This window comes from Numida meleagris, chromosome 8 (genome assembly GCF_002078875.1).
Source record: "Numida meleagris isolate 19003 breed g44 Domestic line chromosome 8, NumMel1.0, whole genome shotgun sequence".
In the NCBI taxonomy this organism is placed as follows: Eukaryota; Metazoa; Chordata; class Aves; order Galliformes; family Numididae; genus Numida; species Numida meleagris.
Genome location: NC_034416.1, coordinates 13,521,171 through 13,540,738, shown reverse-complemented (window position 1 = coordinate 13,540,738; position 19,568 = coordinate 13,521,171). Strand labels below are relative to the sequence as shown.

General features: G+C 43.4%; 1 protein-coding gene across 3 annotated transcripts in view; it reads left to right on the top strand.

The window, feature by feature from the left end:
* Positions 1–12,155, top strand: part of PAK3 (p21 (RAC1) activated kinase 3) — a 110,244-nt gene extending 98,089 nt beyond the window's left edge. For all 3 annotated transcript variants that reach the window (XM_021406417.1, XM_021406416.1, XM_021406415.1), the window contains exons 11-15: positions 868–985; positions 1,800–1,899; positions 2,272–2,468; positions 3,355–3,492; positions 5,196–12,155. In XM_021406417.1, coding sequence (XP_021262092.1) covers positions 868–985; positions 1,800–1,899; positions 2,272–2,468; positions 3,355–3,492; positions 5,196–5,285 — 643 coding nt within the window. In that variant the 3' untranslated portion in view covers positions 5,286–12,155. The remainder of the gene's footprint in view (positions 1–867; positions 986–1,799; positions 1,900–2,271; positions 2,469–3,354; positions 3,493–5,195) is intronic.

Sequence of the window (19,568 nt, the reverse complement as noted above, 5' to 3'; positions counted from 1 at the left end):
AACTAGTTGAGGTTGGCGGGGAGCCCTGGGTTTTGCTGGTCCTACCCCTGCCCCAGCAGGGCCACCAGAGCAGGGTGCCCAGGCCCATAACCAGAACCTTCTGAAGATCTCCAAGCAGAATCCATGACTTCTCTGGGCAGTGTTCTGTCACCTGTACAGCAGAAAAGTGCTTATTTAGGCAGAATATGTGGCCCTGAGAATATTTTCAAAGACCTTGATCAGCCCTATCTTACTGAAACAACTGCCTGTAGCTCCATACCTCTCTGTTTTTAAGTTGGTCATATTTTGTGCATATTATGCAGATATATCACCATAGAAATTACTTCTCTTTCACTTTTCCGGCTGTTTTCCATTGGTGTGGATGCCAGAAAGACTGAATTCTTGTTTCCAGACACACGTAATTTGCCAGTTTTTAAACTGTTTTCCTTATTTCCAAATGTATTTATGTAAGGTTTTCCAAACTGTTGACCATTTCCTGTCCTCTGTGGTACACACCTCCCTGCCGTGGTTAACTATGAAAGCTGTGTTGTCTTATTCCTGGAGTTAATTTTCCTGTGTTTTACGGCGATGAACCAGGTGACCTGATATATTCTGGTTCAACGTTTATCTTTGCCTTGACTGAACTACGTTTTTCACTTCCTTGCCATCTAAGCCTTTAGATTTTTTTATTTATTTGCCATTCTCATTTGGACTGCACAAATTTTTAGCACTATATTTTAGGATTTTCTAGTGCTCTGTGGCCTAGAAGGAACGTCCATTCATTTTATTCTTTTAAAAATGAACAGGAAAGAAAAGTAACTGTAGTAATTTTCCTAAGACAATTTAGTTACACGCATTCATCTCAGTGCTGTTGTTGTCTTGTTTCAGCTACCTAGTAGGTGATGAGCTCTGGGTGGTTATGGAATACTTGGCTGGAGGCTCTCTAACTGATGTTGTTACAGAGACATGTATGGATGAAGGACAGATAGCAGCTGTCTGTAGGGAGGTAAGGGATCCCGTCTGCACTTCGGATTGCTGGGACAGAATGGTGCTTCTAAGTAGGTGCAAAGAACATGAGTGATTTCATGACCAGATCTTTGTTTCCATGTTGCTTTTTTAATATGGGAAAGGAAAAGCATGTGTAGTGAACTGCCTGCCAGTATCACTGCAGTGTGCTCTGGAATTCCACTGTTCTCTCTTTCTCTCTAAGTTTTACTGTTCTCAGCTCTGCCTCTTCCAACATTTGTCTGGAGCATGTCCATACTGCATTCCCTGCCTGTAAAAGCAGACATGCTGGTAGCAAAATTTTAAAATAATAAAGAAAAATAGAGACTCATTTATCACGGTCCTCAGCTTAAAAGGATAGCATTCCACCCAAAATGGTATTTGCTACTGAAAGATGACTAACATGTTAATTCCAAATCTGCTGTAGGATGTAAGAGTAAAATCTTTGTCATGCAGCTTTCCACCCAAAAGTGATCCACTTCATCCTGAAGAAAATGAGTTTTTCTTTTTGGCAAATAATAGTTTGTCACATAGATGAGAACGGCACATTCATTTTAACAGCAGTCACTCGGTCTGTGCTTTCAGGGGACAGTCCGTAACAATTACTGACATTTCTTTTTCCAAAGTTAATGTGCCTTTATTTAGGAAGTTATTATTCTAGTAGTGTGGAAGCAGCAAGCTATTCCTCCTGACAACACAATATTCTGCCATTACTCTCAATTCATCTAGAAATTATATCTTTTATAGCCATTTCCTTTCTTGTGTGATGAAATCAGGTCATTAATTTTTACCCTTGTGTTTTTTTTATCTGTCAGTGCCTGCAAGCGCTGGATTTCCTTCATTCAAACCAAGTGATTCACAGAGACATAAAAAGCGACAATATTCTTCTCGGAATGGATGGATCTGTCAAATTGAGTAGGTATTCTTGGCCAAGCACAGCTTTCCCAGGATGGGGTGCAGGGCTGCATCTGACTGACTGCCAGTTACCCAGAGGAGTGCCTGTGATAGTGTACTGAGCACTGCTGCAAGCTAGGAGTACAGTTCCAACACACAGAGAAACATGGGAAGGAGGAAGGTGTAATATCTGGCCTTTATTTGTGCATGCCCCTTCCAGAGACCAGAATTTATCATCTAATGTCTTGAGTGCAAAAATGTCACTGCAGAGTAAACAGCCATGACCGCTTTTCCAGCTAGATTTGACAAGACATTCTTAGGCATAAAGTGCTGATCTCTTTTCTTGGTTTCATAATTTTAGATGGCTTTAACAATACTTGTTTTTGTCCTCAGCTGATTTTGGCTTCTGTGCTCAGATCACCCCCGAGCAGAGTAAAAGGAGCACAATGGTCGGGACTCCTTACTGGATGGCACCGGAAGTGGTGACAAGAAAAGCGTACGGCCCCAAAGTTGACATCTGGTCACTTGGGATCATGGCAATAGAAATGGTGGAAGGAGAACCTCCTTACCTTAATGAAAATCCTCTCAGGGTAAGGTACAAATAGAATCGGACACCACTGTCTTCTTAAGCTGTCCCATGTTTAGAGACAAAATCCCAGTTACATCAGCTTGGACTGGTTCCAGCAAGGACAGCTTGTAAAAATGTCACTGGGGGATAGCAGCAACGTGGGAGAACCCTAACAGACCAGTAACATGGAGCCAGTTCAGAAATCTGTTGGTTTTGTGCTAATGATGCACAATTTCTCAGGCAGTTTGTGAAATCTCTGTTAGCTCTCTGACAAGGATTTTTCAGTGGCAAATTTCTCCAGCTGATGAATCTTTATGAAAAGAGTTTCAACTACATCTACAGGCAGAAGTATTTTCAAATACAGGTCAGTGTAGATTGGTTACCTCATCCTTTCAGAAAGTGTCACTAGTTACTGTAATGCTGTAATTCTTTGTTACCAGTAACTTTCTAAAATACACAGATATTGCAATAAAGTAATGAATTTTTATTTTAATGTTTTCAAATTTATACCAACTCTTAAAATGAAACTGCAATGGGGAAGAATGTATACTAAGGAAAACACTCATAATGGATAGCTAAAACAGATAAATGCTACACAGTTAATTTCTGATGGGAGACAGGAATCTGAGGAAATTAATCTTGCACCTATGTACATACATCATCTTTGCTAAGGCTAGAACTGATGTACAGCATGACCTTTAGTTCTTCTCACAGTGGCAAGGCTGCACTCTGTCTGGCACCCAGACACTGTGATGCAGACTGAAAGAACAAACAACAGCACTACCTGGCCATGCTGTTTAAGAAATGAAAATGACAAATACACGAGCTTCAATCTAGTATTCCTTCTGAAAAAATGTTCCTGGGTCTTCTTGGAAACAGCTGGAGTCTTGCATTTTTGTTTTTTCCAGGCACTGTATCTGATAGCTACAAATGGGACACCAGAGCTGCAGAACCCTGAGAGACTCTCTGCTGTGTTTCGTGACTTTCTGAACTGTTGCCTGGAGATGGATGTGGACAGGCGAGGGTCTGCCAAGGAACTTTTGCAGGTAAAATGGGAAGGGGCTGCAAGTAAAGCGGGTGCAATATATAAAGGCATTCTCATCAGTTAATCACAGAATCATTTGAGTTGGAAAGGACCTTTAAATGTCATCGAGACCAACTCCCTGTAGTGAACAGGGACATCTACAGCTCAGAGTGCACAGAGCCCTGTCCAGCCTAACCTTGAATATCTCCAGGGACAGGGCATCCACCAACTCTGTGTTGCCAGTGCCTCACCACTCTGAGTATAGAATTTCCTCCTAACATCTGACCTAAATCTTCCCTTCTTTAGTTTAACTCCATTCCTGCTTGTCCTATCACTATCAGACCATGCATGAAGTCAATTTCCCTCCTGTTTATAAGCTCCCTTTAAGTACTGGAAGGCTGCAATAAGGTCTCCCTTGGAGACTTCTCCAGACTGAACAAGCCCAGATCTCTCGACCTTTCTTCACAGAAGAGGTGCTCCAGCCCTCTGATCATCTTCATGGCCCTCCTCTGGACCCACTCCAGCAACTCCACATCTTTGTTGTGTTTGGGGCCCCAGACCTGGGCATAGTACTGCAGATGGGAGCAGTCACCTCTCTTGCTCTGCTGGCCGCCTCTCTTTTAATGTGGCCACAGTTGGCTTTCTGGGCTGCAAGCACACATTGTTGGCTCACATCAAGCTTGTAATCCACCAGAACCCCGAAGTCTTTCTCTACAGGGCTGTTCCCAATGACTTATTCTCCCACTCTTTACACGTATCTGGAATCCCTGATCCACGTGCAGCACCTTGCACTTGGCCTTGTTGAACCTCATTCATTCATGGCCATGTTGAACCTCATTCCACAGGCCCACTTTCAAGCCTGTCCAGGCTCTCTGGAAGACATCCCTTCCTACTGTTATCAGCTGCACCACTCAGCTTGGTGTCATCAGCAAACTTGCTTAGGGTATACTTGATCCCACTGTCTATCTCTTTGATAAAGATGTTGAAGAGCAGCAGTCCCAAGACAGACCCCTGAGGGATGCCACTGGTGACTGGCCTCCACCTGGATGCAGGAGCCACTGATTACAACCTGTGACTGTTCAACCAATTTTCTGTACACTGAACACTCCAGCCTTCACATTCATATCTTTCTAATTCAGAAATAAGAATGTTATGCAGCCGTGTCAAAGACCTCACAGACATCCAGGTAGATGACATCAATTCCTCTTCCTTTGTCTACTGATGCCATCACTCCATCATAGAAGGCCACCAGATTGGTCAGGCACTGTCTACTCTTGGTGAAGCTTTGGTGGCTGTCAGGGATCACTTCATCTTTTATGTGCCTTAACATACTTCAAGGAGGGTCTGTTGCATGATCTCCCTAGGCAAAAAGGTGATACTCACCAGCCTGTGGCTTCACAGATCCTCCTTTCTACCTTTCCTAAAAATGGAAGTGATACTTCCCTTTTTCTAGTCACCAGGAACTTCACCTGACAGCCATGACTTTTTGAATATGATGGAAAGTAGCTTGGCAACCACATCAGCCAGGTCCTTTGGGACCCTAGGATACATTTTATCAGGCCCCATAGACTTGTACAAATTCATTCTTATCAGGTGGTCTCGAACTTGCTCTTGCTTAGAAGGTCCCCACAGTCCTGTGTATCCCTGGTAAATAGAAGAATACTGCTTGAGCCTGTAACTGACTTAGGGAATGTAATGGTTTGTTTCTTTCTTTCCTTTCGGCAGCATCCATTTTTAAAATTAGCCAAGCCTCTCTCCAGCTTGACTCCTCTGATCATTGCAGCGAAGGAAGCGATTAAGAACAGCAGCCGCTAGTGCTTTGGGCTGGCATTCTCCCATGCCAGCTCACTCCAGAGCAGGACTGAGAAAAAAACTCTATAGAACCTCAACTCTTCTGCTGCAGGACAGACGGATGGATGGATGGATGGATGGACAGCCCAACAGTCGCAGTCATGGTGGTAGGAGGGGAGAACAACTGTTCTCCAGTCCCTCAAGGAGTAAAAACTTACGTCTTCTTCCTGCTTTCTGGCTCCTTAATTTATTTTTAAGATGAAACAGGGCTTAAGACAGAGATAATGACAGAAATTGCTTTGCTGCCTCAGCCATTTCCAAGGTAAAGCAAATTCAGTTGGAAGATTCCCTTCCTTCTCACCCTGTGAATAAGCTGTACATTCACTTTTGTCAATTGTTTCTTAAAGATGCAAAGTCCCTTTTATGTTTTGGGGTTTTTTGTATGGTTTGGAATTGGAGAAGGGTCTTCATTTATAACTCCAGACTGTACTGCCGTTTGAATACAGCCCACTCTCTGGTATTTGCCTAGTCATTACACTTCTAGATGAGGAAGAAAGTGAAATTGCATTTCCAATCAAAAACAAATCAGGAGTGGAGCAGTCAAAACATCCTGTTGAGATACAGGCTCAGCTGTGAATATATAGTGTTTCTGTTCTTGACAGTTTCATTTGTATAACTAGTTGTAATATGGGTGAGAGTCTTACTAAAATGAGAAAGCAGAAAGATCAGTTTGCTCAGAAAGGGCTTGTCTGATGCAAAGCTGTAAGAGAAATGTGAAGTGAGAGCAGGCCCAGCCTTGCCCAGTGCTGAGCCCCGGGGACCCCTCTGCAGAGCACAGAGCAGCTTCAGCATCTGCAACCCCAGGCTGGAGGAAGGCGCTTGCAGCAGCAGGTGATCACCGGGTAATTGCCTCTTCCTGGCGCTGCACTGATCACAGTGTCAGCTCTGAACTGGCAGTGAGTTGCTCTCAAGGTTAATTGTAGTTGTGCTTCAAAATGTGCAGAGTGGTGGGAGTAGCCCTCTTCAGTTTGTGCAGGAGTCGAAGAGGGGAGAACAGCTGGGTGCTGCTGTCACTTCTGAGGATGCCTGCTCTCCTGGTCCTCTTGGAGCTCGCAGGAAAGGTTAGTAGCATTCGTGCTCCTCTTAGCAGCAGGAAGAGCGGCCAGGCTACTCTGCAGGCTTTTGTGCTGGTGAGTGTCCTTTAGGCATGCAAGTTCTGCCATGGAAACTGTGACACTGATGCAAATGAGTTATGGCTTCCAGGGTTTGGTTCTGCCTGAGCCAGTCCAGCAGACAGCTTTGGAAGAAAGTGCATTTAAACCTGGAGCTCTGCAGTGAGCAAGAAGTGCAGAGCCGATTGCAGAACTATACAGAGCCATAAAACCAGCCTGCTGTATGCTCTCCTCCATACAGCAAGCACTGCTGAATACAGTTCTGAGTTGCTGGGGGAGCCCTGGATGTGACTGAGGATTGTGCTTGACTAGTCTGCTGATTTGTAGGAGAGCAGAGTAGTTTTAGTATGCCATTTGTGTTTTATTTATTTTTTTTCTGAAAGAAAGGAGTGTGGCTTCACTCAGAAAAAGCATTTGTATGGAATATTTGTTACTGTATTTTAGTAGTACAACTAATCAAGACCATCAAAACAGCAACTGAATCAACACCTATATCCAAGGAGCAAAAAAAGGAGTAAAACAGCTTTTTGCTGTAGTTCTTCATGTTTTAGGCCTGCTCCCACAAAGGGCTAAGCAGCCTTTGAGGTACTAAAAACCTTCACGTTTTGCTGGTACGAATGAAGGATGCTTGGGCTATTCTTGAATTAGGCCATTAGGTTGTCTAGTTTTGTCTTCTTATTTAGTTACCATCTTTGTGTTGAAAATGTCATTAATACTGCTAACTACCCCACCCCTACTCACTCTGTCCATCCCAGTGTCTTTGCTGAGGCAACCGACAGAGGCAATGCTCATTAAAGTTCACAGAATCATAGGATGGGTTGGGTTGGAAGGGACCTTAAAGCCCATCCAGTTCCAACCCTCTGCCAGGGGCTGGTTGCCCCCTCCCAGCTCAGGCTGCCCAGGCCCCATCCAGCCTGGCCTTGAGCACCTCCAGGGATGGGGCACCCACAGTTCTCTGGGCAGCAGTGCCAGGGACTCACCACTATGAGTAAGAATTTCCTCCTAATATCTAACCTAAATCTCCCATTTTAGGTTTAAAACTGTTCACCCTTGTCCTGTTACTGTCAGACCATGTATGAAGTCAATCTCCCTCCTGTTTATAAGCTCCCTTTAAGTACTGAAAGGCTGCAAGGTCTCCCCTTCCTGGGGAGCACAACAGGTTTGATTTTCAGATGTCAAGTAAGAAAAGATGTTTGTTTCTTTTGCAAGGCTATGTTCTTCTCTGTCAGCTCAAGCTGTCTATCTGGGAGATGGGCTTCCCTGAGGAAAAAAAAAAAAAAGAGATTTAGACTTGAGAAGAGCTGCCCCCAGTTTGTAAAGCATTAATCTGAATAAAACATTTGTATTCCATGTAACTAATGAAGAAACTAGTGGCAGTTTCTCCTTCCAGTATTTATTTTTTTTCCTACCCACAAAGGAACAGATGGCCATTCTTTGAAAGGAAAGCACTTTTTTATGGCACATGTTTGCTGGACATACGATACGTACATTGACAGATTACACTACTTCCTCTTTTTTCCTATTTTCTTTAGCAAAAAATATTTCAGCATATCTACTTTACTTTTTAGTTAAATTTCACAAAAGATAACAAATAAAAACAGGAAAATGATAGCATTATTCTTTTTCTGATCAGTGTATGCTCCAGCATACAGAATACTGCTGGCACTGGCTTTTTAAATACAACTGCTTTAATAAGAAGAGGCCTTACTTTTTATTTTATTAAATGCTATATTTGTCTTTCCTTGCTTTAGCAAATCCAGAGACTTTTCTGCTAAAAAAAAAAAAAATCCTGTGAGGCAGACAGGATTCAACAGAAATCATCTCTGCCAGTGGCTTTTTTTCAGCATGACTGTAATTGCCCAGCTGGGACTGCTTTACATTCAGGGCAGTGCACCTCCAGCATCCCTGTGCTTCAGCCAGTCTCTGACACAAAATTCTCAGTCATTAGATACTGAAGGACGGCAGCTGCTTTTATAATGTCTCAACTCTGATAGGAAACGTGGAAGAAGCGTATTAGTAATAAAAAGTCTGTCCTGAAAGGGGCAAGTCTTGTACATTATTTACAAGCTCAAGTAGGAAGTTAGGATTGACAATGGTGTTAACTTTCCAGGAAGAAACAAGGCAAATATAAAATCTCTGGAATCATGGCGGGTGTTTTTGGACTGCTATCTTCAGATTAAGCTATTAGTTATATATATTTTTGAAAGCACTAGAAATAGGCTGTTTCTGTTGCCAAATGCATAGGTTAATGTTGTACGTTTCAAACACTTTCATTCCAAGGTCCTAAAAGACTGGTTAATTGTCTTTATTTTTAAATTCATTAAATGGTGAAAAAAACCAACTCTCTAGAGCTTGACTATGATTCCCATCCCTGCAAGGAAGATGTGTGAAAATGACTCGTTACTTTGCTGTGGTATTAATGAGTTCTAGGACAGAAGTATGACAGCAGTAAAGTCAGGGAAGCATGTGAAGCACAGAAAAGATTATTTATTTAACAAAAAAGAAAAAGAGGAAAAAAAAAAAAGTACCTATTAAGAATTCCACACGCACTCCTAGAAGCCTGCACAGGGGTGGATCTCTCAGTGCTCTCAGGGTTTGTTCACAAACTCGGGCCAGGGTTGCATTCTTTCTTCTCTGTCCTGCACTTCTGTAAAACTGTCAGTCCTCCATCTTTGGATACTGTTTGGCTGACTCACACTACACAGGAATGAGCTCAAGTATTTTTTTTTTAGCTGTTTGTGTTGGATTTCTCTGATGCCAGCGGCTGCACCTCAGCAGGTCTTCAGTTAGTTCCCCCCACCATATCCTGCCACCAAAAATAATGCACGGTCCAGTCACCACAAGAAGGAAAGTACATACTTCTCTCAGCTAGTTGTAGGAAATGTCACCGTATCCTTTTATCTGTGGTTCCACTATAGTCATTGGTACGGCCACAGAGCATTCCTCACACTGAGCTTGTACACGTATGCATTTGTTGTTTGCTCACTGGCTTTGGTCACAACTGGACTAGGATTCAGAGAGAGCTCTGCTAGTCCCCACCAGTAAAGACAGGAGCCAGTTGTTCTTTGCTCGACATCCAGCGCACGTATGCTAACACCAGCTTAGCCTTGCTAAACGTTATCAAGACAGTGGTCCACAAACCTTCTTGGTAGACTATTGTTAGTACACATGCAGTAACTTAGTGACAGGGCAAGCTGATGACAACCCATAAATACAAACATTCAGGTTTTGTTTTTTTTTTTTAACTGAGTGGATAGATACCCCTTATTTTAAAGCCCTACTTTTCAGGAAATGGGCAAAGAACTACCTTTATTTCAAGGGAAAACGAGATTTCTTCAGGTGCAATCTACAATTCGGGGGGGGGGAGGGGGTGTGGGGGGAGGTCTTGTGTCTGTCCTTGAGCTGACAGGGTAATTTCTTTTTCTGGCTGAAGCTTGCAAAAATTCTTGCTTATACATGTGTTAGAATTGACTGCCATAATCCTAGGCATGTGTGATGTATATAAACAATCACTTTCCTGAGCCTACCAATGGTTGCATGCATCTTTGATGATAAGTCATCTCAGAAAGAAAAAATAGTACAGGAACAAGAAGGAGGGATGCTTACATGCACTTTGCAGATTCCCTTTGGTCTGCCATGAATGTAGGAGCCTGCAAACTTTGTTCTCACTGTTTACCTATTCTTCCAAGCAAGTACGTGTGTTCTGCTAGAATCTAAGAAAACTAGGGAGCAATATAATTTGTTAAAGTTGATAATATGGAAAATTGCACTGGCCAGCTTCCCAGCAGATCGCACATAAGCTTCAGCATATCTGTGTCAGATGCCTTGTGCTCTAATTGAGGGGCACCACATGCATAACTGCTTGGGGATCATGCCTGGTTTCTGTGAGGCTCACTAATGTTTGCCTGGCCCAGCTTACATGTCAGATGGCATCAAAGCCGCAAGGCCCACAGCTGGATGCAGTGGCTGGAGTTGGCAGGTGTGACTGTGGGTCAGAAGAGCCAACAGCCACACGCACAGTTGTTTGAATCACGGTACTCTAAGAAAGGAAGTGTACAAACTGAGAACATGAGTACTGTTTGTGTATCACCTCTCTTCTGTCCTCCACTCCTTCCAGGGGCTTGAAACAGCTATGCTTTCCCAAGGAGAGAAATTTAAAAGATCTTTCACAAGTCCTGTTCTTTCTAATCTCTGTGACTGAGTGTTGTCTCTTTATGTGCCTCTTCCTGTGCTCGGTGACTGCTAACCAAGATTGTGTAACTGGCTCAGATAAAGTGCTTGAGATCCTCATTTTCTGCCCTTTGAACCGCCTGTTTACAGCAACATTTAAAATCTTTAAGCTTGGTCTGGACAGAGTTATCCTGCACTTTGTGCATAACCAAGAGTCTGTGGCTAGCCATCTCAAGTTGATGCTTGCATCAAGGGCTCCCAGTTGTCACAGTCTAGCATAACACTACTGAACACATGGGCAAATAGTGGCAGGTGGTTGTTTTTTAAGTTAGATCCTTTTGCTGCTGAATATTCTGTGTTTCATTTGATCTCTCAGTCTGTTGTTGCGCTGGACAGACACAGGTACTGCTTCTACTCCCACTGAAGGCAGCACCTTGTTGCTTCTAATAAGCAAGTACTGATAAAGCCCTAGGTACTGAGGTGGGTCCCCAGAGGTGTCCCATGGCCAAGGTGGGTAGTAGGGAGCTGCTCTTGTTCTTTTGCTCCGTCATCCAAAGCTATTCATGTCAGAAGTGAGTCAACATAGGAAATTTGAAGCATGCAATTCTCTTACATCCATATCTGCTGAGATTTTTTACCTTTGAGCTAAAGATGCACAGAGGCAATTGCTTTTTGTCACACTGTTTATATTAGTGTTAAATTATGCTGCTAAATCAGTCTGTAGAACAGCAACAAGAAAAAAGCCTCTCAGCTCTTCAGCTGTGACACTCATAAGCTGCTGCTATCTGCTGTAGCAGGGGAGCTGCTCAAGATGGGAACCAGTAGCAAAGCACTGAGTAGCCCCTGGTGAAAAGAACACCACCTTCTTGGGTGGAGCCCAAATTCACACTGGGAGCTGCTCTGGTGCACTGGTGCTGTGTCTGCACTGCAGATGCTACGCATACAGACATACATTTTAGGAAGATCTGCAAAAGAATTCTGCAACTCTTTGACTGGATGAGGATGTACCAACTCTTAACTCCAGTTTAGTCTGAAGCAACCAGTTTAGATCTAGACTGGTGTCTGCTAGGTTTTTTATTCAGGGTATCCAGACAAAAGTAAACAGAGGAGGAGCCTACATTTTCATTGTTTATCAGAAATGTATCTCATTTTGCTGTACATTCCTTTTTTAGGACATGTTATCTGTTAAAAAAAAAAAAAAAGAAAGAAAAAAAGAAAAAAACAAAAAAAGATAAAAAGCAAAAACAAATGTGTAGTGAAAATCTTCTGTAACTTTGGATTAAGAAGTAATTATGATCTTTTTAAAAAGAGAACTAAGTTATTTACTTTGTAAATGTGCTGATGGCATGGATCCATCTTACTGACCTCAGCATTTTTTTTTTCTTTTTTTAAGATTTTGGGTTTTGTTTCCAATATTAAGTTATTTTAAATTGTGGTTGAAGCAATAGAAAATTGAAATATGGATTGTGCATGACTGTGTCTTGAGTGTAAAAATATTGCAGTTTGAAACTTGGACCTAAAGTATTGCAAATAAAAGTTATAAATACCAATGGAACGTGTGACTGCAGCTTTTCCTGTAGGTTTTGGTAATACGTTTTGACAAATACTGTCAGGGATGGATCAAGATTACTAACCTCACTCATTTGCCCTTAGAAAGATTTCATCTTTTTGTCTGTGTGTGAAAAACGTTCAGCTTTCACCTGTGCCACCAGAATATCATGTTATGAAAGACGATTTACTTTGTCCAAACCTGTACTTACCTCTGCTGCTGGAGCTTCTTGTGTCTGCACCAGCAGACAGACAGACTCTTTACTGCCCCTGTTTGGATAAATGCACTGGAGTGCTGCAACTTTTCCATGTGTTGTGTGTCTGTTGCTCCATACTTATTTAAAAAAAATAAATTCCCTCCTGATGAATGGCGTGAGTTACAGAGATGGCAGTGGTGACTGTCTACCCCTACCAGAACCTCATTAGTCTTTCAAACTGTTTAATGAGCTTTTGTACAGCTGCTCACAGAAAGCTGTGATAAGATCACCTGGCCCAGTGCTCAAAAGTTAAGCAACGCCAAAATTAAAGGTATATGGGCAACTTGAACACCACTCCTGTACCTGCTGTACTGTGCCTGGCTGTGTTGCATCTAGTAAATGCTCCATCTCAGGGCAGTTCATTGCTAACAGTAGAGGAAGATAGAAGAGAGAAGCTCCAGCCACGCGCTGTGGGTGAATGTATTTGGCCCACTGCCCCAGACCTCAGCCTGGCCTCCTTGCTAAGCCCCAGTCTCACCAATTTGTGTTCATCTCACACCAAGACACTGATCCTGTTGCCACCAGGCCTGCGAAGGTGTGCTCCAGCTTTGCTGAGACTGCACATACCTCCAGGCCCTCCAATGCCTGCTGCAGCCCACTGCTGTCTGCCCGCCTCGCAGTGCCACAGTTCCGCAACCTTCAGCTCCAGCACCTCCTGCTCCCATGCTGCACCTCACCTGGCTTCTCCGATGCTGCTGTGAGTGACCTAAGCAGATGTGGGGAAAGCACTGCAGCAGCAGCACTTGCTGGGTGCCTGCAGCTCACCTGTCAGGCCATGGAAGCCCAATGGTGCACGGAGCACGGCTAGCAAGAATATGGTTTGTTCACATGAAATGCACAAATAAAATACATACGTAGACAGGCCTGTGAGCATGCAAACTAGTGTGTGCATATGAGTGCACAGAAGAGATGCGATATAACTTCTCTAACACATATATCATCCCAGCTATCCTTATATCTCTTTGTGTATATACACGTGTAAGTATACCTCCCTGAAAAACCCTTACAAGGAAGGGTGCACGCCCTCTAGCAATTTGTATGTATTCTAATAGATGTGCGCATACAGCCTCTCTACACAATAGATATAAAAAGGCAAGCCCCTTAGCTAGCTATGTAATGCCACTGCTCACTAGCTCACTGTAGTAAACATGTACAGAGAGCACAACAAACAAATTCTCTACTGTTAGCTATGTATATACTATAGTATGTAGTATACTTATATTTTATAAATACATATAAAACATTTACACATATACACAAATACATTTAATATGTAGTATAGCCACAGATGGCAAGAGACTGTTACACAGCTATATAATGGTGTATATTGTGTAAGCAGGTGTACAATGAGTAGCTGGTAAGAGAATGATGTAAACACAGGAGGAGCACTGTGTAGGTATAGCTATATAAATACACCTAACATATAATTTATATGGTTATAGAAGGACCTCACAGAGCCAGTTATACCCTTATCTAATTCTCTCTGTGGCTCTCTGCCATCCCTGGAGGTGTCCAAGTCCAGGCTGGATGGGGCCCTGGGCAGCCTGGTCTGGTGGGGGGCAACCAGCCCATAGCAGGGGTTGGGACTGGGTGGGCTTGAAGGTCCCATCTAACCCAAGGCATTCTGTGAGTTTATGATAATATACGCATATATTAAATATATATTATATAGTTGCACTAAGTGAGAGTTCACCTTATGTAACTTTATGACTCTAGTCGTTTACATATATATGTATAAACATGAAGTGCTCGAGCTCTCTACATATAGTGTAGCATATATATACTGATGTAGAAGGACACATATAACAGTCTCTTCCCTAACTGGCTCTAAATAAGATACAGTATATAACATACATTTATGTACATATCTTGCATGTATATACAGTCAAAAATGCAGAATCATAAAATACATGTATGCCATATATAAAATCACAGAATCATAGAATGGCCTGGGTTGAAAAGGACCTCAAAGATCATCGAGTTTCAAGCCCCTGCTGAGTGCAGGTTTGCCACCCACTAGAGCGGGCTGCCCAGAGCTACATCCAGCCTGGCCTTGAATGCCTCCAAGGACAGGGCAATATATATATGGTCTTGCTATCCATCTGTATGTATTAGTATAGTCTATAATTACACATATAGAGATATATATCCACATATACAAACTTGTGTTTTAATACATACATATATTACTATATGCAACTACATAGGTCATGCCAAAAGTAATGCCTCCTATTTATTTCCATGGAAACTACAACAGATACAAAGAGCAAAATAACAGTATTTGATAGAGCAAATTCTCAGCTACAAAACACTCTTTGAACACAGTCACCACCATTAGCTATGCATTTTCACTGGCCATGAACAAAAGCCTGCATGCTGTGCTCATCAGAAAGTTTGCACCAGCAGAGGTTCCCCTCTGTCACTGTCACCACTGCTGAAACGCACCACCCACCCCTCACTGTGCTCACTCCCACTGCTTGGTCTCCAGAAACATTCAGCAAGCATCAATGAATGGCAGTGGGTGCCATTTTTTTTTTTTCCACACAGAGGAATTCAATCCCACTCCTTTGCTTCATCCACACTTCCCTGTCAGACGCCATGCTGTCAGACTGCCCCTCTGCTGCCATCTGTCACACGGCAACAACATGTAACAGGATAATGGTGGGAAGGTTCAGCCTCTGCTGCTGTACCACCAACATCTGCCTCTGACATCGCAGGCCAACATAATAAAATAGGAGGCATTACCTTTGGAGCAGCCCTCATATGTGTGTGTATATATATAAAATATATATGCTATACTAGTTTTATAAATGCTTTGTATTTTATACAGTGTATTTTCTATATAATGTACAAACATGTACAGAGACCGTTATGTAGCTATGTAATACTCTTTCCATCACTATGTATGTTTATGTATATACACACACAACTACAGAACACTATGTTTTGTGTATATAACTAGACAGAACTAAATGCACGTAGAGAGATTGCTAAAAAGAGATATATAATATATGTATGTGTATACATGCACAAACGTGTATAAAGTGTGTATTTCTATATATACACAATATATTTATAGGTAGCTAGCATATGTTATAGAGTTATATGCATAAAAGTACCATATATAGTATCCAATATATATACATCAAGACAGACTGAGAAGAGGTGGGAGTGTCTGTGTGTGCATGGCCCAGCACAGATACACAGAACTGCACACACACACAGTCTCTGTGTATTGTCACATACATATATAATGAGAGACACACGCCCTTCTATCATCACTTAGAACTGTATCACTCCTTATTGAAATAAATCATACATAGTATGCATATGTATGTGTATGTACACACACACAGCCCTTACATAACTAGGTAACTCTTTCCGTTTGTGTCTCTCTTAAAATATACAGAAAAAACAGTAGTGCGTGGATTTTACGTGCGCAAACATACTCTCTTAGGTAATTCCCGTCACATATACATACATACACAGATACATGTGTATATATGTGTTTATGTATGCACTCACCCTGGAAAATGCTCCCTCTCTAGCCAACTATATGTAATACAGTATTTATCTTATACAATGTGTATATACAGAGTCCCTTCTATAAACATTAATCACATTATTTATTCATATTTATAGTACATGATATGTACTATAAACTATATACCATATATACTTTATATATGTGCGTATATATGTACATGTATACACACACAGAGCACCTCTCTGCTTATATCACACACAACGCACACACATATACAGAATGGTGTCCTCTTTCTCATACACAATCAAAGAATCGTTAAGGTTGGAAAAGACCTCTCAGATCACCAAGTCCAACCACCAGCCCATCCCCACGTGCCCACTGACCACATCCCTCGGTGCCACGTTGACCCTGTTCTTGATCACCTCCAGGGCCGGTGACCCCAGCACCTTGCAGGGCAGCCTGTGCCAGTGCAGCACCACTCTCAGAGAAGCTGCTTTTCCTAATACCTGAACCTCCCTTGGTGCAACTTAAGGGTACGTATATATATAAATATGCACAGATATATACATGCATTTAAAGCCTCTTGAATAGATAACTATATTGTATGCATGTGTACAGCTATGTATACATACGTACATACACAACTACACACACCTACATACATACAGATCTCTCTGTAGGGCCTCTCTACCCCCAGGCAGATCGACACTTCCTGCCAGCTTGGTTTCGTCTGCAAACTTACTGAGGGTGCTCTCAATGCCCTCATCCAGGTCATCAATAAAGATATTGAAGAGGACAGGCCCCAGCACCGACCCCTGTGGAACACCACTCGTGACCGGTCGCCAGCTGGATTTAACTCCATTCACGACCACTCTCTGGGCCCGGCCCTCCAGCCAGCTCCTTACCCAGCAAGGAGTGTACCTGTCCAAGCCACGGGCTGTCAGCTTCTCCAGGAGAATACTGTGGGAGACAGTGTCAAAAGCTTTGCTGAAGTCTAGGTAGACCACATCAACAGCCTCTCCCTCATCCACCAGACGGGTCACTCAATCATAGAAGGAGATCAGGTTGGTCAAGCAGGACCTGCCCTTCACAAACCCATGCTGGCTGGGCCTGATCCCCTGGTTGTCCTGCAAATGCCGTGTGTTCTCCCTCAGGACAATCTGCTCCATAACCTTCCCTGGCACCGAGGTCAGGCTGACAGGCCTGTAGTTCCCTGGATCCTCCTTACAACCCTTCTTGTAGATGGGAGTCATATTGGCAAGTCTTCTGGGACCTCTCCAGTTGACCAGGAACGCCAATAGATGATGGAAAGTGGCTTGGCTATCTCCTCTGCCAGCTCCCTCAGTACTCTCGGGTGGATCTCATCCGGCCCCATGGACTTGTGGCAGTCCAGGTGGAGTAGTAGGTCTCTGACCGTTTCCTCCTGAATCATGGGGGGTTTATTCCACTCCCCATCCAAGATTCCAGGTCAGAGAGTAGAGTGCTCTGAGGACAACTGGTCTGGCTTTTAAAGACAGAGGTAAAGAAGGCATTGAGAACCTCAGCCTTTTCATTGTCCTCAGTGGCCACATTCCCAGCTGCGTCCAGTAAAGAATGGAGATTCTCCTTGGTCCTCCTCTTACTGTTAATATATTTGTAGAAGAGTTTCTTGTTCCCTTTTATCCCAGCAGCCAAGCTTAGTTTGAGCTGGGCCTTTGCCTTTCTAATTTTCTCCCTGCACATCCTAACAACCTCTTTGTACTCTCTCCAAGTTGCCCGTCCCTTCTTCCACAGGAGGTAGATTCTCTTTTTCTCCTGGAGCCTCAGGAAAAGCTCCGTGTTCATCCACGCCAGTCTCCTTCCCTGCCGGCTCATCTTGCAGCTCAGGGGGACAGCCTGTTCCTGCGTGCTCAGGACTTCCTTCTTGAGGAGCAACCAGCCTTCATGGACCCCTTTACCCTCCAAGACAGAATCCCAAGGGACCCTCCCTACCAGTCTCTTGAACAATTCAAAGTCTGCCCTCCGAAAGTCCAAGGTGGCAGTTTTGCTGTCCCCTCTCCTGGTTCCACCAAGAATTGAGAACTCTACCATTTCATGGTCGCTCTGTCCAAGGCAGCCCCCAACTTCCACATCTCCCACCAGACCTTCCCTGTTTGTGAACAGCAGGTCTAGCAGGGCACCTCCCCTGGTAGGTTCTCTGACCAGCTGCAGAAGGAAGTTATCATCCATACACTCTAGAAACCTCCTAGACTGCTTCTTCTGTGCCGTGTTGTATTCCCAGCATATATCAGCGAAGTTGAAGTCCCCCATGAGGACAAGGGCTGGCGATCACGCAACTTCAGCCAGCTGTTTATAGAACGCCTCATCTGTCTCTTCATCCTGGTTAGGCGGTCTATAACAGACCCCCACCAGGATGTCTGCCTTGTCAGCCTTTCCGTTGATCCTAACCCATAGAGATTCAATGTAATCTTCCCCAGTTGCAAGCTCGATAACATCAAAACACTCTCTAACATAGAGAGCCACACCACCACCCCTCCTTCCTTGCCTATCCTTTCTGAAGAGCTTGTAGCCATCCATCGCAGCACTCCAGTCATGGAGTATATGCATTTTTACATACATAGGTATACATGAAATGTATAAACACTCATAAGCACATGCACCCTTACATAGTTCTCCCTCTTTCTCTAGCCATCTATGCATTATTATACACTTCCTATTTTTATATATACATAAACTCCCTTCTGTGAATATGTAACGCGCTCTATGTACGTGATATAGGACACAGTTTATATAAATGTATGTATCTACGGGTACATACATATGCATAGACACACAAATACAGACCTGTAATTCCCTCCGGTCAGCTATACAGAGTTCCATTGTATTTTATGTATGTATGGTGTATACATACACAAACAGTGGCTTTAATGTAGATAAGAATATACATCCATATAATAAATCTATGTAGTATGTAATAAAAATATGGGAGGAGATAGTGAGTGTTCCATCACTAACACATGCACTAGCCGTCCAATTTTTTTTAAATATCTTTGCGTATGGGTGTGCATATATATTTTTAAGCTTTTAAAAATATACATGCACACACAGGTAAACAGCTCCTTATATAACTTCATAACACTACTGTCTACATTAATGGACTTCAATATATACACAGACCTACGTCTAAGACCACGTAGTAACAGAATTACTACATAACTCTCTACCCATACGTCTACATACATTAAACATTTATAAATGTATATGTACACATACATATATGTGACCAGGAGCTCTGCCTGTGTGTTCTTACCTCAGTTGTATCCAGAAAGTACGCCGCGAAGTTACACCAAGCTCTGTTACACGGCAACACGTGCCAGGCCGCCAGGTAAGATGGCGGCCGCAGCGCCGCCTGCGGGGGACGGCGCGGAATGGCGGCGCGCGGGAGCCCCTCACGAGGGCCGGAGGCGGTCCGCGCGCGGCTCGGGCGCCCCCCTGCGGCGGCGCGCGCTCAACGCGCAGCTGCACCTGAGCGCGGGCGGTGTCGGCGCGCGGAGCAGCTGTGAGGGAACAGAGGCGCGCGGAGAACTGCACGTTTTTCTCTTCCCCCCGCCCCCAAGCTGACAGAGGGGCGGCTGGGGTCACGCTGAAGCGGGTTTTCGTTTATCTGAAACAAAATGTTTCATTTCAGAAATTA